This window comes from Protopterus annectens, chromosome 1.part0 (assembly GCF_019279795.1).
Source record: "Protopterus annectens isolate FY-2018-M chromosome 1.part0, PAN1.0, whole genome shotgun sequence".
In the NCBI taxonomy this organism is placed as follows: Eukaryota; Metazoa; Chordata; order Ceratodontiformes; family Protopteridae; genus Protopterus; species Protopterus annectens.
Genome location: NC_056725.1, coordinates 1,056,994,638 through 1,057,010,839, shown reverse-complemented (window position 1 = coordinate 1,057,010,839; position 16,202 = coordinate 1,056,994,638). Strand labels below are relative to the sequence as shown.

At 41.1% G+C, this 16,202-nt stretch overlaps 1 protein-coding gene across 1 annotated transcript in view; it reads left to right on the top strand.

Moving 5' to 3' along the window:
• Positions 1 to 16,202, top strand: part of LOC122799665 — a 1,990,791-nt gene that overhangs the window by 1,008,127 nt on the left and 966,462 nt on the right. The window contains exon 28 of the mRNA XM_044068913.1: positions 6,063 to 6,112. Coding sequence (XP_043924848.1) covers positions 6,063 to 6,112 — 50 coding nt within the window. The remainder of the gene's footprint in view (positions 1 to 6,062; positions 6,113 to 16,202) is intronic.

The window sequence follows — 16,202 nt, the reverse complement described above, 5'->3', positions numbered from 1 at the left end:
AATGATATCCATAAATGCGCCTGTGTTCATCCATAAGTGGTGACTAGCCTCAGAGCCAATGTCTTATCAGATGAATGTTCCTTATATGACAACAGGTCCTTCCTGTCCTGGCTGGAAGCCCAGTTACTGGCAGAGATTATATTGCCATGTTTATAACCCCCATTTTGGAATCTTTGTACCAAATCGCTCCTATATTGCTCATATTTTTCATATTGGAGCAAACATGTTTGACCCGAAGAAATTGTGATTTGGGAACATTTCTAATAATGTGTTGTGGGTGAAAGCTAGATACATGTAGTAATGAATTATATTGTGGGCACTTCTGATAAATTTCACTGTCAAGGGTGTTATCTTCCTTCCTTGCAATAAGGACATCCAGAAAAGTGATCTGATCTGTATGGTAATGGACAGTGAATTGGATACTCCACTTATTCCCATTTATATATTCCACTAATTCCAAAAGGTATGTGCTGTCCGCTCTCCAAACCAACTAACAATTGTCTAGGTAGCACCTTCAGATATCAGTTTCTTCCAGTTACAAATTATGTGCAGGGTCATAAATAAGATGGTCCTCCATATAGACCATGAATAAATCAGCATAAATGGGGGCAAAAGATGCCACCATTTCTGTACCTTGTATTTGCCAATAACACTGATCCTGAAAAAATAGAACATTCTTGGTTAGAACAAGCTCTGCTAAACACACCAGAAATGTATTGAATCCAGGTTGATAGAGTTCACTTTTTTCCAACCAATATTGTAATGCACAAAGTCTGGCCCAGTGTGGAATATTAGTATAAAGTGCCGTGACATCAAGTGTACAAAGGTGCCAACCTGGTTCTAGCTGGTTGTCAGAAATGATACCTAAAAATTGGGTGGTATCCTATATACGTGCTCTAATAAATTTTAATAGTGGATGCAAATATTTAGTTAGGAACTCTGAAAGTGTTTCGGTAAGTGACCCTCTACCTGATACAATAGGTCTCCCTGGTGGATTGTTTAAATCTTTGTGTATTTTAGGTAAGAGGTAAAAATACTGTGATTTGGGATCCTGTTCCATTAAATTATATACATCGGACTCCATAGTAATGCCTTCCTCCCTAGCTTGCTTCAGAAAAGCATCTATTTCTATCTTAAACCTAAATGTAGGGTCAAGTGGCATTAACAAGTAGTACTGACCATCCCTCAACTGCTTTTGGGCTTCATTAAAGTATGTCATCCAGTCCATAACCACCACAGCTCCTCTTTATTAGCAGGTAATACCACTATGTTCTTATTATGCTGTAAATCAGAAATCACCTGTAATTAATCTTTGAGATATTATGTGGAGATATATGGTGTTCATGAGCATGAAAATGTAAATCTTTGAGAACACTGGACTGAAAGGCCACCACCTGTTGTTGCATAGGTGGAATGAAAGTGGATCTGTGAAATTTGAAAGAATTAGCATTTGTGTTAGTAGTTTCACTATCAAAAAACAATCTTAAATTAAGTAAACGACAAAACAATACTACAGCTTGTGCCAAAGAATCTTCAGATACAAAGAAACCCGGTACAAAACTTAATCCTTTAAGAATCTGCATTTCCACCTCAGAGAGATGAGAAGATGAAATGTTCAAAACATTGCAAGTATTCTTTATTTTTGTACCATTAGCTTGAGAAGACTCTTGAGATCCCTTATACCCCCTATATTTTCTGCCTCCTCTATGTGTCCGGGCCCTAAAGGGGCATCCACATTCCATCTCTTGGGAATAGGTGATTCAATAGTATGATTGCTATCCACATCCATGGCCGAGGAAGAGTCCTCACCGGATGTGTTACCGTTCCCCCCTCTAGGTTTCAAGATTGATTTTGGTCTTTTCCTTTTCTGATTATGGATTCTGACCTCTGCCTGACCAAATTTGACCTGTTTGAATGATCCAAATGGTTTTCCCCAATCATAATCCCCCATATCCTGGTTACATTTTTTGACTTTTTTTTCTCTTTTAACTGTTTCTCTAAATTGAAAAGTTCTGTATTTAGTTGGTTTAAACATGTTTGGTAGCAGGATAAGTCCTCAACACTTTTGGTTTCCTCACATAACAACCCTACTTTTATAATATGTTGGTCAACTGTATGTTCATAAAAGGCTACTAAAGCCTCAACAAAACCCATTGAGGCCCTTTGTTGTACTTGAGCCCATTCTTCGGACAATTTCTCATCAGTATTATTCACTAGGGGTTATATTCTAACCCGTAACCCCCTAGGTATGATCCCTTTTAACTGATAAGCTTTAAAAAGTTTCAAGTGCCACACATTAGTATGTAATGTATTCATGCACTCAGTAAGCTTTTGAAAAGCCTGATTACAACAGTTCATTGAGTCAGTGATGTTTATATCCATGTTAGGATTATCTGTAACCCCTAGTCCAAAAACCAGTAAGTCATCCTTATCTGATGACAAACCTTTCAGTATCGAAACCATATCCATAATAATCCTCATCAGTCCTGATATTGAATAATAAATTGTTTTGGGTTAAACCCTGTGTGTGGTAAAAAATTATCCTGGTACTTTAAAAGTAAATAGCAGACATGTAAATCCCAATAAACATAGGTACAGAACTAACCCCAATGAGGGATAGCTATCTGGGTTCAGAACTAATGCGACTTGGGGAAAAAAAGAAAACATTTTGTAATAATTTTGACTCAGCAATATACTGTTCAGTTGCAAACCACAAAATCCTATGCAATTAACTAAAATAAGCAATATTAATACTGTTGTAAAAAGGAAGAGCAATAATATCTCCTGCAAATAGCCTAGAGTATGAACATGAGTATCTAAAACTCTGCAGTGCTACGTTCCCCTATATCATCAATTACCAAACACAAATATTGTTCATTTGCAAATATGCAGTAAATATAACCAAAATAGTATTATGCTTGATATTATTAAAGAGAACAATAACAGCCCCTGACAATAACACCTTACATAAAAATAAAAAACAGCAGTGCTATGTTCCCTTATACCAGCAGTAGATCCTGATGTTAATAGGAAGAACAGTAATAGCCCCTGCAATTATTATAAAACATAGGTGTTTGTATATTAATGTTCAGCAGTGCTATGTTCCCCAAGATCTTCAATTACAATGAACCAGTATAAATCAATTTAAAAAAATGTGGTAAATACAACAATAAACAGTATAATTCTTGATAATAGGAAGAACAATAGTAGCCACTGCAAATATCACAATATATCAATATAAATATTTATGTAACATAGCAGTACTATGCTCCCCTATAACCTCGTACATTAGACATCATAACATTTTGCTTTGGTCCAAAAATATACCAAGAGAGAGGCGAAGAGAAAACTATAATAGCCCCTGCAATATAAGGCTACAGTAATTGTGCATATCCATCCATACACATATATTCACCATCTAATTTAAGTCCGATATGTCCAAAGTTATCCCAGACCTATTATGTGCCCTTATTATTCAATTGCAAAATCCACAAAAAAGTATAATAAGATGGATACATACAAAATCTTAGCTGGAAATATCTATGTAAGCCTGTATTTGAGTCCAATATGATAAGACAAATAAGTATAAAGTTCAAACCATAATTCCTCGAATTTGATTTGAAAATTAAATCCCAAGTCCCATAGTGTAACATGCACTAGTGCAAAAAGGTCTCAATAGGTCCCAGATACAAGACCCACCATTTGTTCAGGCCAAAATCTAACCAAATGTAATGCTAAGCGAAGAAAAACCTTTGCGTTTATAGTAGTGGACAAGTCCATTGGAAAAGAACAATTCTGTTTGAAGAAAACAGTTTGATTTTCCCCTGAGCATAAAAAATGCTCCTAATCTGTTTGAAGAAAGCAGTTCCATGTGAAAAGATAGTTCCATTTACACATAAGCACCAAATTGCTCCCAGTCCTAAAAAATACATCTTCTAGGTTAATATAACATGTAGAAAATGACTCATTCAGGGCTGACTTGCAAGTATTACAGTTACAGTTCTCATAACTCATTCAGTAAAGCAATAACATGAACTCTAATACAAAAACCCATACCACATGCCTTCATTCAGGAGATATGAATATAGATTCACGATCATGAATATCCAAAAACCAAGTGTAAATATTGATCCATGCAGCAAGAACCCATCAAGCTCCTCCACGGATGTGAATAGCAACCACTCTATGGCCAACAGCGAGGAAAACACAGAACGCCAAGCAGAAAAGATCCTCTCAAGTACGGCAAGTGCACAGGTCCAATAAACTGAAAGTAAGTGCAAAAAATAGGGGCCAGCACCGAATGTGGTTTAAATAACTCTATGTTTATTAAACCATAAACACCAAAGGGGCAGGATAAAAACCCTTAAACCCCACAGAATCCAACCAGACCAATTTTGGCTGAAATAGCCTTCCTCAATGTTAAACAGCATATAGTCACATCCCAGAATTTATACAAATCCATTAATTATATACAATTGGTTATTGGTTAATCACAAATGATCATTTAAGCCAGGCTGAAAAAGCCCACCTAATTTAAAAATCCATTTCTTCTCCTTAGCATTCAGAATATCATGCACCCAGATTTATTAGTCCTGTCAACCATTATTTTATCAATAACAGTAAATCTGTAAGAGGCATTAATATGTTTAAGTGTGTGCTTGTATAAGGCATTTTATCGTCTCTTTTTCCTAATATCACTCAAATATTCACCATGGATTATTAGTTTGTTATCTGATGAAGTTTGCTATTTGAGATAAATGAAAAGTGCTTAACAGTAAATAAAGAAGCCGTTCTATATCCATCACAGTTATTTATTTGATTTTAGTTATATAGTTTGTGCATTTTTTGGTTCATTTACATATATAAATATAGATATAGATATATTTTTCAGCAGATGGATTACAGTCTGCATGGAGTTATTCAGAAAAATAGTATAAGAAACTAGTATAAATTGTAAAGAATACAAGCATGGTTAGGCACTGGTTGCTGTAATATACAGGATATGAAACCACAAAATATATGAATTATGAAACATTGGATTAAAGTATATAAAGGTTCTGCACTCAAGACCTCCTATCGCTGTGAACATTTCAGCAGAGCTCATGGTATTAGACCAGAAATTAGTATTATAAATTATTAATTAGTTGGTAAATATAATAGAGACCGGGACATGCTTCCCATTACTTTTCCATCACTGCAGGGTTATGTCTGAAATCAGGCATTTATGTCAAGCATTAAATTAAGATAAACAAGATATGCATCAGACTACAATAATGTGTACCTGAATTTCAGTCACATTACTATGAGATACAGAGTGGTAGAAATTAATAGGCTTCCAGAATTTTGATTCAGGGAACCATGCTAAAGTTGGTTGTATTACACTGGTTTACATCAGACAGTGTGGTATCACCAATTTGCATTCATTTTAAGCAGGATGCTCTACCAGATGCAACCAAACAGATGAGCTGTGGGTCTCTGCTGAAGGATGGCCTCTCTCTCTCAGTAACACCAACACTTCCCAGCTGTTAATAATCAGTTGTAGGGAAGTTATAGGGAAGAGATGTAGAACAGGAATCTTGATGAGTGGATGGGAGATCGTAGGTTTACCCCGGGTATCACTTCTGTGTCACTGTTAGACAGAGGCACAATATACTAACCTCGAAAAAGGGCATAGCAAAATTAATTTAAAATGGGTGGCGAAAGCCAAATATACTCTGGCTAGGCTTATAAATGCCCTAGGGCAGATAGCCTAGTATGAACCTATGAACAGAATGGACCCCCATTAGAAATATAAAATACTCTCCAAGCATGTTAGTGTTCATTTTACTTCTCAAAGACATCAATCAGTCATCATTGATATGCCTGCTTACTGAGATCACTGTTTCTGCTGCATTTTAATTGTATATGTCATTTAGAAAGAATTGGAGAAAGTCAAAAGCAAATTACAATGTGTTGCATTTTAATGTTAGAATTCTGTCTTTTCTTATTAGGAACTGGAGAAGGTCAAATAGGAATTAATTATATGTTGTATTTTTAATTGCACAAATCTATTTTTTCCTTAGGAGGAAGTGGAGAAAATCAAAAGGGAATTAATTCTCAGTTACTGCCAAAAGTGAGTTTATTGTTTTCTTTTTCAACACATTTTTTTCAGGTCATCTCTTTATGGCATTCATTGAACTATGTTTATACAATGTCACCTATTTCTGTAATTTGTTGTCATGGGATCTGTACTAAATTCAAACTTCATATGTCACTGGCACTAGCATCACAAATGAAACCATTGTTTCCTAGTTGGCATATTCAAGAGGTAGAGGGAATCTCCTGTTTTCATATAGACTTTGCTTTCAGCTGCCAGGCTTATTAGAATAATTAAAACCTGTGGTCCTGGCATCTGACATTTTCACACTTTGGGGGTGAGGTATATTTTGTAGTTGCATACACTATTGTTTCATGGGAGTATAACTGTAGTGCCTCTAAGCGAGTGTGGCTTGCTCTTTAGGAGACAGGTCTTCATCTTAAAAAAGAAGACATACCACAATACTCTGCTATTCTCCATCCAGAGAACAGCTGCCCAGGGCACAAGTTGTCAGGAGTATCCTCTGACTATCACTAGAGAATGAATCTATGGCAAACTAGCAAGCCCTTCCCATAAAGATGGACAGCAGCCTCTGACTTGTCCACGCTAACACTCCTGGGAGACTACCTAAACCCAGGTCACATATGGTGTGAGTGGATGTCCTGCTCTTGTGTCAACAGCCAATCTATCCTTGTAAATGTTGACATGTGTAAGAAAATCTTTGAGCTTAGGCAGAGTGTTTTGAAATTTTTGGAATGGTCTAGAATTTTGGTAGTGCAAAACTGGTTACTAATTGTGTTTCTACTTAGTTTTTCCAGTATGTTTTTCTATCTCATACCATGTATATTCACATGCAGATATTTAAGAGCATTAATATGTAACATCAAAAACTCACCTTAATAAGTCCTTCAGTGAGTATTTGCCATGAGTCAGAATTTAGCACTTTTGTCTGTAAAGTCCCATACTTGGAGGCACTGTTTGTCTGCACCAATACATCCCATAATGTTTGAGGAAGATTTAGTAGGGCATACTTTACCAGGGCTTGTAACTCAGAGCCTGATCAGGAAACTAATATTTGATGACAGGTGGAAGACTGAGTCATGCTGGAGCTCACCATGGGGGAGAGCAGTCTGAAGCCTGTATCAGGCCCAGAATAGACCTGTTCCCAGGGCACACTGCCTCTGGCTAGAGCAGACCTGTTCCCAGGGCACACTGCCTCTGGCTAATACATGGTCAAACACTATTTCTGAGTCTCTCAATAACATCCACTGCTCTGCCACACACTTGCTTCCTTGTGATTCTGCACAGGAGTTCGCACCCATAGGTAGTAGGGGGGTTGGTACTTCCTTGTACTTAACATCCTGTGATTACTCAGAGGTTCCTTAGGTTACTGTTAATTATGGGGTGCCATCAGTTACTCTAAGAAACAGATCTTACTGTTTTTGTTTCACTACAAATCTATGTATCTGGTGTATGTTGCAAGATGTGAAACATGCAGACCAATGGGTGGTCCAACAACTAATCCATTATATACTATCTTCAAGAGAACTGCATGCCAGAATATATGAATATATACATGAGCTTGCTTCTGGAAATAGTGATTATGCTTTATCAAGGCATACACAAGACTGTACTGATGTTAGGGTTTTAAATTTGTTGTTACTGACCACATGAATAATGCTAATACAAAGTTGATGCTAAACGCAAATTATATTAGAAGGAGTACACTGGCAGTTTAAGTTCAATGCCTGTAATGTTCCAGGAATCAAAGTAAATGAAAAATGTAAAGTTTATCTAAAAGGAAAGAAGTTAAGACATTGATTTTATATCATATGATTGATATAACAAGATCAGAACCAAAACTAGAATGGCATGAAGAGAACAGCTGCCCAGGGCACAAGTTGTCAGGGGAGTGATCAGCAGGTGTTGTTGGCACAGGAGTATGATGCTGAATGCAGATTAGGTTGGATGAATGTCAACACAGCATTTGAGATCACAACTGAAGAGCTGAAGTAGTTTGCTAGCAGATAAGAGCTTTTAGAGCTTTTTCAGTCTTCAACTTCTGAAAGATCATTTTTTTTCTTGTTTTTTTCTTTTTTGCTCCTCCTCAGCTTTGAGTTGAAGGTTGCCAGTTTGCCAGTTTGGGATCTGTACAGAGCACCTAACAAGCTAACTATAGCTTTACATGTGATCATGTCATGTGATTTTATGTCCCTTTAAAAATGAATGTGCACATACAGTCTTTTTAAGATGAAAGAGCTTACTATGCTGAATTCTGAGGAAAACTGTTTATTTTCAAGTTTTATAATGTTGGGCAGCATTTAGGGTGGCCACGGTGGTGCAGCAGTTAGCGTTGCTGCCTCACAGCAAGAGGTTCTCCGGTTTGATCCTCAGCTGGGGTGCCTTCTGTGCAGAGTCTGCATGTCCTCCCTGTGGTCGCGTGGGTTTCCTCCGGGTGCTCCAGTTTCTCCCCACATCCCAAAAACATGCTGTAGGTGGATTGGACACACTAAATTGGCCCTAGACGTGAGTGTGTGTGTGTGTGTGCCTTCTGTGGAAGGTTGGGTGCCGGGCTGGCAACTCAACACTGTAAAACTCCATTGCCAATCATGAGTGGATGGTGATCCGCTGTGGTGACCCCTAACTTGGAAAAGCCAAAAGAAGAAGAAGGTAATGTTGGGCAGCATTTCTTTGCAGTTTTCTGATTAGTTCATTCCGTACATTTGGTCTTAAGTAGTCACCCTATACAGGATAATCCCTTTAATTGTAGACATGTTTAAAAAAATTTTTGGCACATCAACAGTGGGGTCTACAAAGTAGATTCTAATATTTGGTTTTGGGTTAGGTATCACCAGTACATATTGTTGCCACCTGGGCTGTCTTCAGCAACCAGAATCTTCGCCATGGTATTGTGTGTGTTAGACAGCATCCTACAGATGAAGCATTTTCTGGTGTTGCCACACTTTGACCATTGGGCCTGCTTGGCAAAAGTCCTCCCTGTCCCCCTCTCAAAGGAAGTCCTTCATCAGAGCAAAGTTTGATACTCTCCAGTGTTCGTCATTTATGCACTTGGAGAGAATTCACAACATCGTTGCTTTGGCTACTTGGATGAATACACAACACAGGATCTGGCTTAGATTCTGATGTGCCTTCTGAGCTTGTTTGCTGCTATAATCAGTATGGTGCTTTTTGCACAGCTGAATATGCAAATGTTGCAGAAGATTGAAAGGTGACAGTGGCTTCAGACCTGCTACATGCCCTTGTGACTTCTTCTCATGTCAAACCCTTGTTTCTGTCACTAAAGTACTGGACTATAACCTTCTAGTATGCCTTCTCTTCTATCAGCCAAACCTATCACAGATTCTGATGACAGACAACTTACTGCAAGTTAGAGACCTAAGTTAGGCTGTGGCATAGTGCAGGGGTGTGTGGTTCCCCATATGGCAGGGGGCTTCATGCCAGCCATTGGGAGCTGAGGGCAGTGCAATGAAAAGGCACTGGAAAAGAGCCTGTTTATGTGGCCTGTTCTCAGTCTGGTCAGAAAACCATTATGTACTTTCTAAGCAAACATGGGGAGAGAAAGTCATATCCCTTGTGCAGGAAAATGATGCTCATTTTGCTCTAAACAGAGGAAATAATGTCTTAGCAGTCACATTTTCAGGGAAGCGAAAAACCTGGTGGATCTTTAAATAACATCTAGAGGCCTCTCTTAACACCTGTAGAAACAAAGGCAGTGCTGGTTAGTGTCATCTGGAAGGGAGCCACCCAGAAGATCAAACTGTTTGTCATTTAGGGAAGCATAGTTCTCCACATCTTCTACTTATTTTAGCAAGGAAGGGGGGAGATAGCAAAGGACGCATTCTCTTTTCCATATTGTAAATTCCTGTTTGCATGCCTACTGATTCTGTGCTTCATAGCAAAGCTCAGGGGGAAAAAAAAACTAGAATTCACTCTCTTTGCCCACTGCTGGCTTAGAAGGATCTAGAATCAGTTTATGAAGGCACTGATGATATAAGAGACCCTCATGACCAAGCAAGGTTGCTGACCACAGTGAGGCAACAGCTAGCTCCCCCTCAAGGCATGCTTTTTGATATAGATCACTTTATTCCAATGGATTTGCTGGCTAGGGTCTCAGAGGTGACTGAGACTAAAAGGAAGCCATCTACTCAGCGGGTCCTTTGCTCACATTTGGAACTGTTTTTAATCTGAATAGAGTGGTATCCTGTACCACCATAGCTTGTCAGATGCAGGTGATTTTAATGCACCACAGACACCTGTATGACTTAGGCTTCAGTTATTCCACAGAAGGACACTTGTGTCGGTTATCACTGCATGTCATCAGTTTGAGGACAGGATTATTGACCATTATGACAAAGGGAAATACTGCTAGCCCAGCTATTTGGAATTTTGTAAATAATTCTATTTCATTTGTGAATATTGATATGATTTATACAGAATTGTGTGGAAAGTACTGAGTTAAATGGAACCACAGCATGCTCTATTGGAATAGAACATGACTGTACCTGCACTATTGTGACTGTTTAGATTCATAGATTCATAGGTTCATACTAGGCTATCTGCCCTAGGGCATTTATAAGCCTAGCCAGAGTGTGTGTGGCTTTCGCCACCCCTTGGAATGAAAATACTATGCCCATTTAGGGTTTAGTTTACTGTGCCTCTGTCTAGTAGTGACACAGAGATGACCCCCGATCTCCCATCCACTCATCAAGATTTCTCTTGAAGAGAGTCATTGAGGGGCTTAGCCTAACATGGACTGGGATTCTGTTCCAGAGTGTAGGGAGCCTCTGGGTTATGAATCTGTCCCTCCAGCACGTCTTATTTATTTCTGTGTTGAGGTTCAAATCTCTCGCTCTCATGGCTCTGGTGGATTTGGATTTTCTGAGGTGGAGCATGTCCATTAATTCCGGATTGGACATGGCCTTGTACATCAGGCATAGATCGCCTCTGAGTAGGTGGTATGCGACTGAATAGAGCTGGAGTTTCTTCAGCCGGGCAGCATATGACATATGTTTGTGACCCTTGATCCTCTTGGTGAGGTACTTTTGGGGTCTTTCTAACTGCTGCAGGTGTCGGGTAAGGTACATCCCAAATGGGGCATTGTACTCAATTATGGGCCTGATAAGGGAAGAGTATAGGGGCACAATGACCTCTCTTGATCTAGATGTGAATCCTTTCATGATAAGGTGGGTAATATAGAAGGTCTTCCTAACCACCTTGGCAATGTGAGTGTCAAATGAGAGGTTACTGTCAACTTGGGTCCCTAAGTCCCTGATTACTTCTTCCGTACTTAATGGATTACCACCTATGTGGTAATTTGTGGGTACTTTGTTTTTCCCAAAGGGAATGACTATACATTTTTTGGCGTTCAGTTTAAGGCCATGGCTCTGGCACCAGTTATCCGTTTCTATGAGGCCTTTCTGAAGGCTGCTTGTGTCCGCTGGAGTATCAATTATGGCACCCAGTTTGCAGTCATCTGCGAACTTTGTTAGCCACAATCCTCCTATGTTTGCTTGCACCTCGGAAAAATAAATGCCGAACAAGAGGGGTCCCAGGACCGAGCCCTGTGGGACACCGCTTGTGACTGGCTTAGAGTCTGACATGGCTCCAGCAATTCTGACCTTGTGGGTTCTGTCCTTGAGCCAGTTTGCAATCCATCTTATGACATATGGGTTTACATTTAAGCTGGTGAGCTTGTCTATGATGCCCGAGTGGGGTATTGTGTCGAAGACTTTTGCAAGTTCAAGATAGGCTGTGTGAACTGCCTTACCCTCATCAATGGCCTTAGTGACTGTTTCAAAAAAGTCTACCAGGTTCAAAAGGCAGGATCTGCCCTTGACAAAGCCGAATTGGGTAGGATCCAGTATCTGTAGGTCCCCAATGTCTTTGTTTATGAGTTCCATAATGATTCTCTCCATAGCTTTGCAGACCAGGCTCGTCAAGCTTATGGGGCGGTAATTTCCAGGGTCCGTAGAAGCACCTCCTTTGGGGAGTGGGACCACTGTTGCTGTACGCCATTCTTTGGGTACATATCCTGTAGTAAGGCTAAGATTAAACAGCAGCCTTATGTGCTGGTTTAGTTCCTCTTGGAGTTCATGTAGCACGCAACCCGGGACACCGTCTGGTCCCATTGATGCTGTGTTCTTAGCTTTGGAGAGGGCGGCTCTCACCTGGGCATCTGAGATGTCAGGGAGGCTACACTCTGCTGGGAGGGATAGATATTTCTCCTTTGCGGGGGGGGGGGATTTGCACTGAACCTGTCTGCCAGTATGTTGGCAATGTCTGTGGGTTCAGTGTATTTTTTGTCATTTTGGACTAACTCTGAGCATATCTGGGAGTTTCCACCCAGGTTTCTAACATAACTAAAGAAGGCCTTGTGATTGTCTTTAGTGCCTTTTGCGATTTTTCTCTCAAAGTTGGCCTTGGATGATTTTATGAGTGATCGTAGTTTTTTGCTAGTACTGATCAGAGATGCCTTCCCTTTTGGGGATTTTGCTCTGTCATGTGGTAGCTTCCTCCTCCTGTTGTAAAGCTTGTTAATGGCTGGGGTCCACCAGACAGGACGCCTGCCTTTGGGGGAATGGGTCTTGGTTTTATTTGGGATTGCATGATCCATGCATTCTTGAAGGTGTCCGTAGAAATTATTTATAAAGGATTCAGCGGTGTGGGCTGTGGATGTTCTTCATCTCACATTGCTGCAGTCCTTACATATGGGTAGTCCGCTGTCCTCGGTCGGCCCAAATACCAAAGTATAAGGCTGACGTCGGTCAAGGCGCTTAGAACTGACATCGGAACGTCAGGGTACAAAAGCGCATGACCGACGTCATATCCTCAGTCTTTTTTGCCGCATGGTCCGATGCAGAAGCAGCGTTGCAAGTGCCGTTCGGCGTTCTGAAATTTTTCGAGTTCGGAGTTTCAGACCGAATCAAAGTTGGCTAAGTACCCGTTGGGAATATTTTGGTTTTTCTTGCCTCAGTGTTTTACCGGATGTCAGAAAAAGTGAATAACTGTATTTCTTGTGGGAAACAGATACCGCATAGGGATTATCATTCTTTGTGTATTCCTTGTTTGGGGCCTGAGCACGACGTTGTTGGGTGTCGCTTTTGTGCTAGGTTCAATAAGCGCACTATAAAGCGAAGGTTAGATTGTGCTAGGCTGGTCTTCGGGAAGCGGTGCAATTATAATATGCCGTCGGATTCTCCGGCGCCGCTTCAAGAAGCGCAAAGACAAAGCAGTTAAACCCAGGCAAGAAGAGTCGTCCGTTCCGGACGTCGGTTCTTTAGAGGCGTCAGTGGAACCGGTGGTTCCGACGGAGGCTTCTCTGGAGTCCCAGGGGAGACTTTGATTTTGCAGGATGTGGCCACTCAGGAGGCAGGTCAGGCTGAAGGGGCTTCCCAGGTTACTGTACTCCCCTCCCTTCCTATGGTGGTTAGGCCCTCTCCTTCTGTTTCCAAGGCTTCTCCCAGAGGCAGGCCAGGTTTAGCTTCTGTTGGGGTCACTCCTAGTGCAGCAGGCTCTGTGCCCAAGAAGCACATGCTTAAAATGGCAGAAGATTTGATTACTCTGATTAGAGGTTCTTTGCCCCTTCCTGATAAGAGGCCTAGGGTGGAGCCAGAGTTGGGGAGTTTTGAGCAGGCTTCGGATGTTTCTGAGTCTTCGGCTGAAGACTTGCAGGAGTACTCTCCTTATTCTGATTCTGATGCAGATGATTTGACTCCTTCTGCTTCTCCTCCAGAGGATTTTTCTTTTTCAGAGACTCTTCATTCCATGAGGGAACATTTTAAGTGGGAAGGTCAGGACTTCTCTGATTCCAGGAAAAGGCTTAGGGAATTTTTACTTTTACCCCAGCATAGGCCCTTGGCTATACCTCCTGTTCTGGATGTTCTGGAAGATGTGTTTGCAGAGGCTTCACTTAATCCTGATTCTCTGCCTCCTGCTCCTGTTAAACCGGATAGGTATTACAGGGTGCCTGAGGCTCATAAATATCTTTATAAGAGTCCTAGGGCGGACCCAGAAACTGTTAGTCAGGGACCTAAGGGTGTCAAGGCCTCTGTTGTAAAAAATCGGTTCCTCCAGATAAAGAGGCCAGAGCTTTGGATAGATGGGGAAAGAAAGTCTATACATCTTCTACCCTAGCTATGAGGGCTTTGAATTGCCAGTTTCATATGTTGAAATATCAAAACTATCTTCTTTCTCAATTGAAGTCTAAGGTGGATGCTCTGGCGGAAGGCATTGAGTGTAAAGAATTACAAGATTTGGTGCATATTTCAGAGCAGGTGGGTAAGCATTCTTTACAATGTGGTTTTGATGCTGTACAGGCCTCGTCTAGAGTGGCTGCCACTGGTTCAGTTCTTCGAGGCACGCATGGCTGAGGGATCAGAATTTATCTGACCATGTTAAGACAAGGATTTTGGATGCTCCTTTACAGTCTGATGTGTTGTTTGGTTCACCTGTGGAGTCAGTCTTAAAGAAAATGGAAGACAAGGCTAAGTCCATGCAGGCTGTTAAAGATTTTTTGCAAGTACAGCCTCCAAAGTTTAGTAGGAATTGGCCTGCTAAGGGGTGGACGTATCCTTCTTATGATTCTCAGTCTAGGGGTAGATCTAGACGTGGTAGGGGCAGAGCTCAGAGTTCTTTCAGACCTAGAACAGGGAGTTCACCTGCACAATCTTCGGGTGAGGGCAGGGGCCAGTCCTTTCGTAAACAGGCCCAATGACCTACCTTTTCAGCTGCCAGATCCTTCTTGCCTGGTAGCTCCTTTGGGAGGAAGGTTGGCACTCTTCAAGGAAAATTGGAATTTGATTACCCAAGACAAATGGGTATTGGATATCATACACCGAGGTTACAAGTTTTATTTCCATACCTTGCCTCCTTTCAAAGGCATGCCGGACGTTCCTCCTCAGCAAAGACTAGAGGCTCATAAACAAATTTCTCTGCTACTTCAAATAAGGGCCATACAACCGGTCCCTCTGCCAGAAGTGGGCCTAGGATTTTATTCTCGCCTGTTCCTAGTACCAAAGAAAGGGAACACGTGGAGACCAATCTTGGATTTATCTATCCTCAACACATATCTGGACATTCCCAAGTTCAAAATGTTGACGTTACAACAGCTTTTACCTCTGCTGGGCAAAGATCACTGGATGGTGACTCTGGATCTCAAGGAGGCTTACCTTCATGTTCCTATCAGGTTCAGTTGCAGAAAGTATCTGCGTTTTCGGGCTGGGACTTCTCATTATCAGTTCTCTGCATTGCCCTTTGGCTTATCTACTGCGCCCAGAGTGTTCACAAAGGTTCTGGCTCCAGTGATAGCTTTCTTCAGGCTAAGAGGAATACAGATCTATCCGTATTTGGACGATTGCCTGATTCTGGCCCAAGGAAAGGACGAACTTCTTCATCATTTACAGTATGTGATAGCAGTGCTAAGATGCCTGGGGTATTCTGTGAACGAAATAAAGTCCAGTCTAGTACCCTCTCAGGACATGTGCTTTCTGGGTGTGAGACTGAATACAGCATCCCAGATGGCCTTTTTGACCCCGGACAAACAAAAGAATCTTTCTCTTTACTTCCATCAATTGTCTCATCAGTCCAGGCTGACTGCAAGGACAGTCCTTCAAGCCTTGGGGTTCATGGCATCTTGTATTCTGGTACTTCCCAATGCCAAACTGCATATGAGGAAGCTACAATGGTATCTCAAAAATGTATGGACACAGCACTGCCAAGATATGGACACTGTCATTCGGATAATACCTTGCATTCAAAAGGAATTTTTGTGGTGGGCTCAGGAATGTCACCTAAACAAGGGACTCTCTGTGACCCGGCCAGAGGCGAGTCAGATTCTAATGACAGATGCCTCAGACAAAGCTTGTGGAGCTCATCTAAATGGAAAGTGGGTACAAGACACGTGGCCTGCCAGACTTCAACATCTGCATATCAACTTGAAGGAGATGTTAGCAGTCCAATTTGCATTAATAGCTTTCAAGGATTTACTTCTTCCAGGGCAGGTGTTGGTTCTAACAGACAACACAACTGTCATGTGGTACATCAACAAGCAAGGGGGAACGCATTCTTATCCTCTATGCAGACAAGCAATGATTTTGTGGGAGACTGC